This window comes from Megalobrama amblycephala, linkage group LG11 (assembly GCF_018812025.1).
Source record: "Megalobrama amblycephala isolate DHTTF-2021 linkage group LG11, ASM1881202v1, whole genome shotgun sequence".
In the NCBI taxonomy this organism is placed as follows: domain Eukaryota; kingdom Metazoa; phylum Chordata; class Actinopteri; order Cypriniformes; family Xenocyprididae; genus Megalobrama; species Megalobrama amblycephala.
The window spans coordinates 3,856,378-3,871,105 of NC_063054.1; the positions used below are offsets into that span (position 1 = coordinate 3,856,378).

Consider the following 14,728-nt stretch of genomic DNA (forward strand, 5'->3'; position numbering starts at 1 on the left):
AGTTCATGATCATATTGATACAACTTGATTTTAATCATACTTAAGTAAATGTTGAGATTAACATTACCAGATTAATAAATGCTTTAGAAATATTTTTCATTGTTAGTTCATGTTAACTAATGTAGTTAACTAATGCTACTTAATGAAACCTTATTGTAAGGTGTTACTTTTTTATTTTATAACTTAAAATGTATATATAAAATGACCATTATCAATTATTATTTAATGTATCAGGGATCATAAACTTACATTATAGATTAATAAATGTTAGTTCATGATACCTGCGAATTGAGTACTATTGTAAATTTGTACCGTTTCAGTATTTTATGGCATTGTAAGTTAAAAAACAACTGGTATTATTTTAAAGTGTTTAATTGTTTAATTTCTCAACAGTCTAGTGTTACTTTTCAGCAAAATGCCTAAATGCAGATGGGTTGTCTGTTTTATAATATAACATTTATTTTTGGCCATTTTTATTTTATTTTAGTGTTATAGGTATGATAATGTATTTTAGTTTAGTTCCAGTTTTTCTCAGGTTATTATGTCTTTTTGTTCCAGTTAATTCAAATGATTAACTTACTTTCAATAAAAACAACAACACTGGCAGAGACAACTATAATTAAGCCATTTTTGGATGATTCCCACAAAGTGAAAACAAATGACCAATCAGAACACAAGCCACATTATTTGCCAGAACCATTATGCACATTTTTGTGCGATGGACCACACACAGAGTGAGATTGTTACCTGAGCATATAACAAGTTGAGTCCCACGCGGTCGTCCATGACATCACTGTCGTACGCGGTGTCCCAGTAGCTGAGAACAGGACGGGAGACAATGATGATTTGAAAGTTATTTCAGGGACATTCTATAATTTACCTTCGTGCTCTTTGATCACAACTGTTGTCTGATGTATCATCTAAAACCATTAAGCAATTCAGTGACTTTAAATCATTGAGTTTTACTGCATAATCACAGCCTTATGCACTCATGCCTGAGGATCTGACCCAATTGTCTAGAAAACCTTCAATTAAATCCTCCATCAAGTTAAACACAGAGTTCTGTCCTGTTATAAAACATCTGCCTATATCTATATGGAAATACTGTCTTAACAAATGCTGCTGCGGTGCATTTCTCCATTCGCCTAGAAGCAAATGACAATCTGGCAAAACAAGCAATCTTCAGTATGTCAAAAACGATTCACATCACGCTGTGGGTAGAAATGGTAAATACGTTTGAGCAGAGTTTGTAAGAGCACAAAGATACAATTCTGCATAACAATAGATATTGTCCACATATCAGCCAAGACTGGATACCGTTAAACCTCATTTGACAGCTTTTAGTGGTTGATGCTTGAACATTTTTAACCCTAGAATGCATAAAGAGGGTCAACTTGACCAATGCATGCTGTGATTTTTGAAATATTTTATTAATGAAAACATTTATTTATTTGATATTCTAGGTATTCTTAAAAAAAACCCTCTTCAATGTCATTTTTACGGAAGAGGATTAGGGCCAAGCAATAATAAAAAAAATAAAACCATCTCGAGATTAAAGTTGTTAAATTTCGAGAAAAAAGTCGAGATAAAATGTTGAGAATAAACTCATTAAATTACGAGAAAAAACTCGTTAAATTTCGAGAAAAAAGTCGAGATAAAATGTTGAGAATAAACTCATTAAATTACGAGAAAAAAAACTCGTTAAATTACGAGAAAAAAAACTCGTTAAATTTCGAGAAAAAAGTCGAGATAAAATGTTGAGAATAAACTCATTAAATTACGAGAAAAAAAACTCGTTAAATTTCGAGAAAAAAGTCGAGATAAAATGTTGAGAATAAACTCATTAAATTACGAGAAAAAAAAACTCGTTAAATTTCGAGAAAAAAGTCGAGATAAAATGTTGAGAATAAACATTAAATTATGAGAAAAAACTCGTTAAATTTCAAGAAAAAAGTCGAGATAAAATGTTGAGAATAAACTCATTAAATTACGAGAAAAAACTCGTTAAATTTCGAGAAAAAAGTTGAGATAAAATGTTGAGAATAAACTCATTAAATTACGAGAAAAAACTCGTTAAATTTCGAGAAAAAAGTTGAGATAAAATGTTGAGAATAAACTCATTAAATTACGAGAAAAAAAATCGTTAAATTTCAAGAAAAAAGTTGAGATAAAATGTTGAGAATAAACTCATTAAATTACGAGAAAAAAAACTTGTTAAATTTCAAGAAAAAAGTTGAGATAAAATGTTGAGAATAAAGTCGTTCAATTACGAGAAAAAACTCGTTAAATTTTGAGAAAAAAGTCTAAATAAAATGTTGAGAATAAAGTCATTAAATTACGAGAAAAAACACGTTAAATTTCGAGAAAAAACACGTTAAATTTCGAGAAAAAAGTCGAGATAAAATGTTGAGAATAAACATTAAATTACGAGAAAAAACTCGTTAAATTTTGAGAAAAAAGTCGAGATAAAATGTTGAGAATAAACTCATTAAATTACGAGAAAAAACTCGTTAAATTACGAGAACAAATTCGTTAAATTACGAATTTGTTCTCATAATTTAACGAGTTTTTTCTCGAAATTTAACAACTTTAATCTCGAGATGGTTTTATTTTTTTACTATTGCTTGGCCCTAATCCTCTTCCGTACATTTTCATATTTCTTAGTCATTTCTTAGATTTGATTTGTTTTTTGTTTTGTTGTATAACTACCCCAAGAATACATAAAGGGGGTCAAATTGAACTGTATTCATTTCCTACTGAATGTATTTTCAGACCGCATTCATACTACACACATTCATGCTTGATAATACTTTATTTACACTATACACATGCATACTTTAGATGCAGTAGAGAAAGGCTAAAGGAAACAAAGGAAAGGTGCAAACTCTGCACAAAAGTAATGCCTAGAAAGGTGTAAATCTTATGTGAAAGGTTCTGTCTCTCTCTGAAAAGATCATTCACATGGTCTGTGAGAAATGTGGGGAGTAAGGAATATACTCAAAAGTAGATCTAAATTAGTTTAAGAAAAAGTACAATTGCATTTTTAAAAGAATAATTTCAGCTTTTCATAATGAACATATACAAGGTAAATGGAAAAATAAACATTTTTGACATATTAAAGTCCCCCTGTAGTCAATTTTAACTCATCTTTGATCACCAAAATGACATACAGTATCTCACAGAAGGGAGTACACCCCTCACATTTTTGTAAATATTTTATTATATCTTTTTATGTGATAACACTCAAGAAATGACACTTTGCTACAATGTAAAGTAGTGAGTGTACAGCTTGTATAACAGTATAAATTAGCTGTCCCCTCAAAATAACTCAACACACAGCCATTAATGTCTAAACCGCTGGCCACAAAAGTAAGTACACCCCTAAGTGAAAATGTCCAAATTGGGCCCAAAGTGTCAATATTCTATACACAATACACAATATAAATTGATTTTGGATCATTTTTAACCAAAAAAAGTTACAGACTGCAGCTTTAGAGGAGCTATTCTCTATTTTAAAAAAACATTTTTTATCATCACCAATGTTGAAAACAATTTTTGCTGCTTCATATTTTGTGGAAAGTGCTGTCACTTTTGATCAAATTAATGCATCATCTTAATTTACAGTAGTGCATCTTTTCATTTATCTCTATTAAAAGCATATCTGCGTTTTTATACCCCTTTCCCTTCTCTGTTAGCAGCCAATCTGAGGTGCGTTTCCCCAAAGAAAATACGGTCACAACTTCCGTCGTTACCAATAGAGATCAATGGAACTTGCGACCATAGTTGGCTAAAGATGCTTTTGGGAAACGCACCAGAGCCAGATCGACATCCCGTTCCTGATGCAGTGAACAGGTGGGATCTGGCTGAAGGCTGTCTGTAATCTCTTGTAAAGTAGGTCAAGAGGCCTGCGGTTCTCCTGAGGGGACTGAAAAGAAATACACTTTTTCCAAAAGCATGTGTTAGAGGTGAAAGTGGAACGATTTCAGCAAAATAATCCCTGCTAAGCTGTGCTAATATGCTAAATGGGAAATTTATGTTCACATAACACCTTCACACCTGCTTCCACAGCACATGGTGAAACACATGGTGTTCTCCATGCCCATGCTTTTACATAAATAATCTCCCTTGATTCTCTCAAATTATGCCATTACATAAATCGTGCACTCCAAAGGGCATTTAATGAATATACTGCTGTTCATAAACCACTAGGAACATCAACATTTATAAGCCGTGTGCAGACTGGCACTTTCCTGTGAATAAATAATGAAGTTTGTACTGCTTTAAACTACTTCAGAGATTCTGTAAAGCACAGCAGTTCACAGTTACGAAAGAGATGTCTAAATCCAGCTATCTTCAAGTCCAAAAAATGTAAAGTGGGAAATAGGAAAATGACTGCTGCACAGAAGCACTGAGGTGACTATCATACACTCCTCTACAACAGGAAGACAAAAAAAGTGCCTCTCTAGTATTTTAAACAGGGTGAAGATGGAGCCTTGTGGGGTGCCTCTTCCTAAAGCAAATATCCATGTGTTGAAAAGCCATTTGAGACGACTTCAATCTCACCATTAATGTTATACTTCAGGAAGCAAGCATGAAGTTTCTGAGAGACATTTTAACACTTGATTAAAGGGGTAGTTCAACCAAAAATTATAGTTCTGTCATCATTTATTTAACCTCATGTTATGACAAACCTGTATGACTTCCTTTATTCTGTAAAACACAAAAGGTTATTTTTTTAAGAATATCTTTGACATTATAATTATCCATTTAATAAAAGCGAATAAGCACTGTAGCTGTCAAGCTCAAAAACACAGTATCAAGAACACAGTCCGTGTGACTTGTGGGATATATTACAGCATATCTGATAACTTTGTGTGAGGAAAATAACAAAATTTAACATTATTCATTGAAAATCTTCATATTGTAGCTTTTTTGTTTAAAGCATTCATGAAAGTTCATGATCTTTTCAATGAATCAGATGATTCAGTTCATAAAAAGGTGTTTTGGTTTTGATCCGTTCTTCACAGTACGGCTATCATATGGCAATCGTAGACATGAAATTATATTTTTATGGTGCTTTTGCATCCTTTTTGAAACTTAAAAGGGGTGGTTGATTATGATTTCACTTTTTTAACTTTAGTTAGTGTGTAATGTTGCTGTTAAATCATAAACAACATCTGCAAAGTTACAACGCTCAAAGTTCAATGCAAAGGGAGATATTTTCTGTTACAGAAATCACTGTTTAGGACTACAGCAAATGGCTGGTAGGGACTACAACAAGCTACTTCCTGGGTTAGTGGCATCACAAACCCCAAAATTTACATAAACTCCACCCCTTAGAACACACAACAAAGGGGGCGGGGCCATGTTGGGCTGCTTTAGAGAAGAGGAAGAGTTGTTGTAGTAGAGTGTTGTTGTCATGCCGTCATTTTACGCCGGACTGCTTCACAAACGAGGATCAATTCAACACAAAAGATTAACATGACGGCACATGCTTGAATCAACTCCACAGCAACTACATAAATTTATCCACTAACCATTCAGAAACGTCCAGTTTCATTCTAAAAGTTGTAACTTCTTCCTGAGTCTCTCCATCAGTGTCGACTCCGGTTTGAACAATGTAAGGCTGAACACCGTTACTGACAATCCTCATTTTGGCTGCGTGAGATTCTCCAGCTTTGTTGTTGTTGAGCTGTTAAAGCTCCGCCCTCTTCTGGAGCAGCAGCTCATTTGCATTTAAAGGGACACACACAAAAACGGTGTGTTTTTGCTCACACCCAAATAGAGGCAAATTTGACAAACTATAATAAATGATCTGTGGGGTATTTTGAGCTGAAACTTCACACACACATTCTGGGGACACCAGAGACTTATATTACATCTTGTGAAACGGAGCATTATAGGTCCGCTTTAAAACACTAATATGTTTTCAAAATATCTTCTTTCAAGTTCTGAAGAAGTTACAAAGTCATACAGGTTTAGGGTAAGTAAATGACAGATTTTTGTTGGTGAACTATCCCTTTAAACAAGATGTTTTTGTATTTCAAGAACATCAAATCACTTCATCTCTGAGCTACATAAATATATACTCTTGTTACATATACTCTGCTATTAGACATAATGCTCAACAATCACTTCCAAAATGAGTTTTGTACCTTTTACGGAGGACGATATGGTAGTCGGGACTATGCAGGCTGGTGATGGACACGTAGGGCAGCTCAAATTCTTGCAGTTTTCTCACGTCTGGGACACCGTGGGAGGTCGGAGAGGTTTGGATGAGGGAATGAGAGACCAGATGAAATGTGTGAGTGCCTTCAGACTCAAGGACATTTGGAGAGTAATAACAATGACAACAAACAAAGTGAGATGGGGGAGAATCCATCTGGCTAAAGCCGTAGAGGGCACAATAACATGTTTATCACTTTGTGCAAGAGAGAAGGAGGAACAGAGGGAAGGAAGGAGGGAGGGAGGGAGAATAAATACTGCAGCTGTTAGAAAAGACGTTTCCTCTAGAGTTTGGAAAGAGGGAGAGATGGAAGCCAGGGATTGAACTGAAATGGGCATTGAGCTTTTAGAAACATTAAAAACAGGAGTGTGAAAAGAAGAAGAAACGACAGTTAGATCGATAGCATAATGCATGCCGTCACAACTGTTCATTCTACTCTTTGGCTTACCCTTTCAGTAGTCTGACATTAGACAGCATGTTAAGACAAGAACGGCATTATGTGATGGGAGTATCTTAATAAATACATGTGTACTACATCATCACCACGTTTCTAATTGCTTTGTATGGTTATTGCATATAGTTGTCACTGTAAAGACCTACAAAAAAGTTGTAAAATAATAATAAAAAAAACCTTTTATTGTTAAACACTGTCATTATTAGAAACCCTATTGTAATTGTTACATTTTCCAAAGATCAACATTCTGCCCTAAAAGTAATCGGGCAGACCAAACCGTAAGTTGTAGAGACTTGAAACTCAAACCTCGCCCCGATCGGACTGACGGGGGCGCTACAGTGATCAAAAGTATGAAAATCAATCAAAACTCCTAAGTGTAGATTCAAGTGTCTTATATCGTTGGAATCCTTAGCTCAAGACGGACAAAATGCATGTCTCGGATTTGATCGTCACTCTGGTGAAATTTTTGGGTATTTTTTGAAAAACCAGTCCTAGGTTTTTGGCCCAATCGGAAACCAAACCAGTGCAGCAAGATTCTCTGGAGTCTGATTGTCAACAAATATCCCCCCCAAAAAAAAAAAAAAAAAAAAAAAAAAGCTAAAATTTTGATTCACAATCCCAAAGGGACGCCAAAACGTTCAAAGTGGGCGGAGCCACTTTTACTAAAATGGCTATAACTTGTGAACAGAATGAGATATTTTCACCAAATTTGGCACACACATGTAAGAGCTCATTCTGTGGTCACATGAAAAAGGATGCAGCAACTGGCCACTTGGTGGAGCTATAACATGGAGAAAAAAAGTAAAAAATGGCTACAACTACGCAACCCGAAGTCTGATTGACTTGAAAATTGGTACGCAGTGTCTTTGTCCAAGGTGCCAAGACTGCCTTTGTAGATATTCTCGTATCTCGAAAAATGTGGTCGGTGGCGAAGTTTGAGCAGCTATCACTCGCTGGGCCTGTTTGACTTCACATGCGTAAAGGATTGTATATCATGCAATTTTTTTGCACACGCCCACGACATTCATACCACATGGTAGAACTTCTCATTCTGAGCAACTTTGCCTTTAGGACCGCCGCTGTCCAACGAATCATTCGTTAAATATTGGAGATTATTTAAAAAACCTACTTTGGCGAACTAGTCCTAGGTTTTTGGCTCAACCTCGATAACTGTTAAAAAGCTTTAAAAAACATATATTTCCTATGGTAAATTGCCTGTGTTGGCTGTAAATGATCTTTTCCCATCTATGATAGAAATGGTTACAGGCTTGCTAATTAAAACATTACACTGATTAATTATATTCAGATTTATTTCCAGAATTTATAACAACAACAATAATAATAAAGTAGGATTTTTTTTTTTCTGTTGACATTCTTTGGCACATATTTGTTGATCTTGGCTTCCACCATCAGTCAATCGAAAATCAGGTTCTGTTTGCAGGCATTTATTTTTCACACTTTCTCCAATGCATATTTCTGCCAAGTATGGGCAGGACGCCAAAATCATTTTTGGGAAGGATTCTTAAGGGAGCTGTTTTCCCTCATATCTGACAGAATTAAGCCTGTTTCAGGTAGGGATCTAGCAACCGAGTGGGAGACACATAGCATGTCATTCCTCAGGGATGCGTGATGATTCCGTACTAAAAGTAGTCGAACAATGACAGCTCGTATAAAAAAAGTAGACATGGAAACTTCCACAAACAAAACGACAACATTACATGCAGACAAGGAGAGCGGCTGCCAGACATCTGCATAAAATCAGAAAAGAGATGCCCTCGAGTTTCAAGAACTGGACCGAGTCTGTGAAGTCTAAAGAAAAATAACAACTCCACTTCCAATAACGCTACTGCTCTCCTAGGAATTCGTCCTTTGAAAGATTTTCAGTTCTGTAACACAATGACGGCAGAACTGGAAAGAGAACAATCAAGGAAAAAATAGCCTATTCTTTACAAATGAATTCGCCATGACACGTATTGCAAAAGAAATGAAAGAATCTGGACTCAGGAAATTCATTTATTTTGTCTCTAGGGGGTGTTCGTAGAAAAATAATAGATGCACTCTTGGTCATTCGAAAGGCCGCTTGGAGCCAGAATATTATTAAATGTGATCCAGAGCAAACAACTCCTCGCAGTGCGTGTATAATCGGTTTAATTTCAGATGGAGCAAGTAATATTTCTCTACACAGGGTATTTCAGCCCATACACAATCAATCAAAACAGTGACAAGCAATTTGAATACCGCTGCTGTTGCATTTACTCTTGCCAATATAGTCTCGACAAACATTGTTCATAACAGACTAATGAGGAAAACACATCTATTTCTACTAAAGCAATGTTTCATGTTGTCTTTCAACCTCTAGGCAACTATAATGCAGTATTTTGTCCCCTCTCAGAGTATGTACTGTGTTGTTTTACAAAAAAGCTGATAAAGGCAACATGTTTGGTAAGCTGGTAACATTTCTTATTTTATATTTCTTTACATTAGTTTCTCTGTGCAAAACTCATCATGAGCTAAAGGTGTTGTGGGTGGTTGACAGGGTGTTGTTATGCAGTTGTGGTTTCAGTACGTTGTTGTGCCGTTGCTGAGGTGTTCTGGGTAGTTGCTTATTGGCCCCTATGGGATTTTGTTTGTCTGTTTGATTGTCGCAAGATGAAAATCAATGTGTCACTGTTTGGAACAGGGGTTCCTGCAGGAACTTTTGGATCACCAAGCTCATTTAATTCTCACATTTGCATGATTTCCAACATTTTTGTGGACATACGTTTTCAGCATTTTACCAGACTTGTAATGAGAAACATTTATAATCCTAAAAGAAAAGTTTAAATTTCAATTCACGTCTCTGAGGGCCACCAAAACATTAGACGTGGATGGAGCCAGTTTTATTAAAATGGCTATAACTTGTGAACGGAATGAGATATTTTCACCAAACTTGGCACACATATGAAAGAGCTCATTCTGTGGTCGTGTGAAAAAGTAGAGAGCAACCGGCCACTTGGTAGCGCTATAACATGGGAAAAAGCATAAAAATAGCTATAACTATGCAACCCGAAGTCTGATTAATTTGAAAATTGGCACGCGGTGTCTTTGTTCACGGTGCCAAGACTGCCTTTGAGGCCACGTTGTTTAAATAGCAAATGCACGTGTGCCCATCTGTTCGCCCATGGGTGTGCTGCGTTCAGGCGCATTGTTGGCGCGCAACTGAAAACGAATGCATTGACCAACAAAAACCTGGTCTAAAGTCAATGCCGCAGTATTTTTTTGTTATTTAAAGGGTGCGACTATAGGCGGGTGCTTGTTACACACACAGTGACGCGCACCAGCACACAAACATGCCAAATATCAAAAATAAAAGGATTCCTCTCTGGAGAAGCGTTCAGTCTTTCCGCCTTGTAAATAGCAAATCCACAATGGTGCAAGCACACCTGGGCACATCCCTTTTAAAGGGAACGGGAGATGAGACCCTGACTGGTTTATTGCATGTTACGCCCAAAACACACACATGACTCATTAAGAGAATAGGTACAACCCTTTTGGACCATGTGCCTGGCACACCAGTAATTTTTTCCGTTGTTAAACTAGCAAAAGTGGATTGGCGCCGTGTGCTTAGATCATTAAAATAGGGCCTACAGACTTAGGGTACCTTGTCAAAACAATCCCCGTTCTCACAAAAATGACTAAAAATGCTGTGTTATGCTGTCAGGCCAGTAGATGGCGATGTCACTTTGTAAAGAAAATGGCCCCTTAAGCCGAGTTCAGACTGCACGATTTTAGCCCCGATTTTGGCTCGCCGACAGGTTTTGAGAAATCGCCGACAAATGCCCGAAATCACAGGCAAATCGGTGCTCGTTCACGTGAGTGACAATAACACAGTGTGAATGAGCAAAGACGCGATCTGAGAGAATCGCCGACACCCGTGAGATATTTGGCATGCTAAATATCTGGACCTGTCGGCGATTCAAAATCCTGCAGTGTGAAAAGTGTTCTGACTGAAAACTACATCGGCGATGACCGACAGCCAATGAGAGAGCAAGATACAGAGCAGCGGAGAGTTCGGGGAGGAGTTATAGACCACAACATCAGCAAGCATGGCTTTGTACACATAAACATTACAATTATATCAAACAGAACCAAAGCACAAACATTTGCTTGACCATCCAACAGCAGCACATTGAAAAGTTATTTATTTACCTCCAACTCATTGCAGAACACACAATCCACAGTCTCCTCAACCATTTCCTCCTCCATATTCTTCTTTTCTTTTTCTTGTTTTCGCTGCAAATCAGCGCACAGGCAATTCGTATTGCAAGCTTCTTGCGGGCTACCGTTTTTAATAATAATAATAATAATAACTCCGGTCTTGCACGCGTGATATCGCGTTGTTTCCTTGTCACATCTCGCGTGTTTTTGGTTGTGAAACGTAGTTCGCGTGCCAGACAGAGTTGTCGGCGATTCTTCCTATTGTCAAGTCATGCAGTGTGAAACCTTCTGTCGCCGATCCATCGTGCAGTTTGAACACAGCAGCGACTGAATGCTGGCCAAGATAGTCATGCAGTGTGAAAAGAACAGTGACCCGACTACTTTGAAAATCGTGCAGTCTGAACTCGGCTTTAGAGGCCTTCCTGCAGTTTTCACCAAAATAAAAGCTTGAGGTTTTAACATTTGGCAATAACAAATTTAAGACATAAATATTATCATTTTAAGTTTTAAAGTAAAATAAATTAATTATAATGATCATATATGTTTTATTGTACAGTACAACTAGTTTTTGTAATTAGAGGTAACAATCATAATAATAATAATAATAATAATATTTATAATCTAAAAAATAATCATTTTTAATTATCTTTATTAATGAAAATGATTGGGTTCCTTAAACACCAGTGTGATGCAAATATCAAAATAAACACTTAAACATTCATCAAAATATTTAACCACATGTTATGTGACCATTAACTAAACCATGAACATGTCAATGTGTTGATAAATTATTGACATATTCAGGTCTGGAGCCAAAAGAGTACAAGACGGGTTACACACACCAAAAAGTTTAATACTTATGGTTTGGGTTTAATTCAATTCCTGTAAGAATAAGAAATAAAAATAACCATGTTTGCCGAACATGCATTACAGGCCTACAGCAGAGCTGCGTGTGCCATGCCAACAACAGCTTGACCGAAGTTTCATCTACTTGACCTCAGTTTACTTTTAAGAAGTGTGGGCGGCCATCTCAACAGAACACAGACCCTCTTTTGAGCTGCCAGGACTGCATTTAGATCCAGTCCAGAGGAAGTGTGTTGACTTTTAGATACCATTTAATAACAGCCAAGCCACTTTCCAGCTGAAGCCAGCAGGCCACATCTTATGATGGCAAATTTCTGTTAAAAAGGTCTGAAAATTAAACGGGTCAGATGTTATACTCACACGTGCAGCCCCCATCCCCCCGCTCCTGAACCAGGAACAGGCTGAAATATCCCACCAGCTCATCGGGAAGGTCAAGCTTTGAGGCCACAGCCTGATGAGGACATTAAATCATCATTAATCTACATGGCGCTTATGATGACCCACAAGAGATGACTGTAATCCAATTCACAAGATATGCATATAGACAAAGCATTAAACACAAACTTGATAAATAATGTGTGAATGTGAATTTAGAATAGACGAGTAAACGCCTTGCTATGTTTTATTGGACAGATTTTCTCTCCAGCGAAACTATGAGAATTAGAAATTATTATCTTACATCTCCTCCTCCCTAATGTTTTTTACTACTGTAGGCTTCATATTACATTTTATAATTCCTTTTTATATGGTGTGCCATTTTTTAAAGTGTTTTCCTTCACAGGAGTGCTCAAATGTTAAACATTACACCCATGAGGTCCCATGATCAAGTTACTCTTCACTACATTTAAGCCATGTTTTATGCGTAACACTTGACTTTCTCGCTTCCGTCAGGTGCTAAAGGGCGCTTTGGGCCGTCACTGAGGTTGAATGGCACAGCAGAAAGCAGTGCGTGCTGCATATGGGTGCAGGGTGCATTTTAATGAGAGCTCGGATCAGCTTTGGCTCTGTGTGGTGCGCATGGGAAAGCTGTGATCCTCAAAGAGCTTCTTAAAGCCCTTAAGACTCAAGCTCTAATATGTGTCATGCTGATTGGAGAGCAGGTCTAAGTGAAGAATCAGTGGAGAAATACAAGATGTTCTTTTGTTGCACAGACTAAGACTTGTACAGCACGATATTATTTGTATTTAACTGCATTAAAAAGGAACAACAAAGAAAGTTTAAATTAGAATTGTCAATCAATTTAAATTTGATTAATTGCATATTTTTCCCCTTCTATTTATTGCATTCCATTCCAAGAATGGAAAAAAAAATAAGCATATGCAAAGGTCATGGCTTTGATTCACAGAGAATGATAAACTGATAAATTACAGTAAAAATAGCAATATTGTGAAATATTACTATTTAAAATGGCTGTTTTCAAAAATCATTCTAATATGATGATTTGTTGCTCAAACATTTCTTGCCAAAAACTGTTTTTTTTTTTTACAGGATTCTGATGAATAGAAAGTTTAAAATATTTTTTTTTTCCAAAGAGAAATTCTTTTTATTGCATTTAATTTAATGCGTCCTTGCTGAATAAAAGTATTAATTAATATTAATGACCCCAAATTTGTGAACAGAGGTGTGTATAAAGACACAAAGGTGCTCTTTTCTGGTCTCATTTGCAGAAATGCAAATCTGCAATAGCTGAATAATAAAACAACTTTTTGCCTGTTTTTTTAAGTAAAATTTTGTATTTACATTTAAAATTGAAACATTTGTTTTAAATGTATCATTTACACATTATTTGAAATAATTTATTTTGAAATTATTTCAAATATTTTTATCATCATACATTTTTCACACATATAAATTAATTTCTTTCATTAAAATGTTACATTTTCTTTGCAAAGAAATTTGCAATCATAGCTGGAAAATATACAGGAAAGTAATTGAACATTATTAGCTTGGTTTGTATCATAAGACTTTACCCATTGTTGAGCAATAAACAAATTTGTGTTCACTTTGAAAGTCCTAACTAATACAAATCCTAAATCAGAAAATTCTCTCCGTCTTGATTTTATGCATGTCTGGTCTTGGCCATATGAGTTTACTGTATGTAACAAGACATGAATGAACAGGATTCATGGTAGCTCACAATTACAATGAAAGGTGTCAGGAAAGATATTACTATCCAAAATGACATAAGCATAAGCCTGGCAGTGATAATGTGCTCTGAGAACATGAAGCCGTTAACAGTTACAAAACAACGTTCTCACCTCCAGAACATCTTCGGTCTGGTCAGATGTGAGGATGTTGACTTTGACCTTCTGGCCATTGGACAGGTAGATTTCCAGCTGCACCTCCTCAGTGGGGATCTGCTGGGTCTCCTGTGACAGAGTGAAACGATGAAATGCTTTAAAAAGTACAATTGTACGTTTTTTACATTTTAGTGTGCAATGTTGCAAAAGTTACAGTCTCTCCAAAAGGAGTTCTTCTCTGTATCAGTAAGCACTGTTTCTGAACTCCCTGAAATGCCTCGATTGTAGTTCAGGGAACATACATGTCACAATTTTCCTCATAAATAATTCCCGCCCAAGGCATACGCTAAATAACGGGGACAGGGCCTGGTTGAGTGAGTTAGTAGTGTGTTGTCGCCATGTCCAAGAGATGCTGTTTTATCCACCCCAGATCTACTGCAGTTATGGTAATGGGTGTGTGACATTTCCAAAACATGCTTGACAACACACTGATCCAACCGGCCAATCAGGACACACTGTGCTTTTCAGAAGGAGGGGCTTCATAGAGACAGGAACTAAACAGAGCGTTACTGACAGACTGGGAAGAGAGGAGCTGCAACAATGGAGAATATGAGGAAAATTAGGTATTTTTTGAACATTCATGCATGAAAATATTCTATTAGAGCCCAAAATCAAGACTTTTTAAAAGGGTATAATAGGTCCTCTTTAAAGTGTAACTTTGTAACAATACAAAGCGTATTGAAAATT

At 36.4% G+C, this 14,728-nt stretch overlaps 1 protein-coding gene across 2 annotated transcripts in view; it reads right to left on the minus strand.

Annotated features, from left to right (window-relative positions):
- The window catches only part of snx17 (sorting nexin 17), a 42,350-nt gene that overhangs the window by 10,298 nt on the left and 17,324 nt on the right, over positions 1 to 14,728 (minus strand). For both annotated transcript variants that reach the window (XM_048208382.1, XM_048208380.1), the window contains exons 5-8: positions 14,000 to 14,110; positions 12,102 to 12,192; positions 6,156 to 6,243; positions 748 to 817 (exon numbers count right to left, since the gene is read on the minus strand). In XM_048208382.1, the coding sequence (XP_048064339.1) occupies positions 748 to 817; positions 6,156 to 6,243; positions 12,102 to 12,192; positions 14,000 to 14,110 (360 nt within the window). The remainder of the gene's footprint in view (positions 1 to 747; positions 818 to 6,155; positions 6,244 to 12,101; positions 12,193 to 13,999; positions 14,111 to 14,728) is intronic.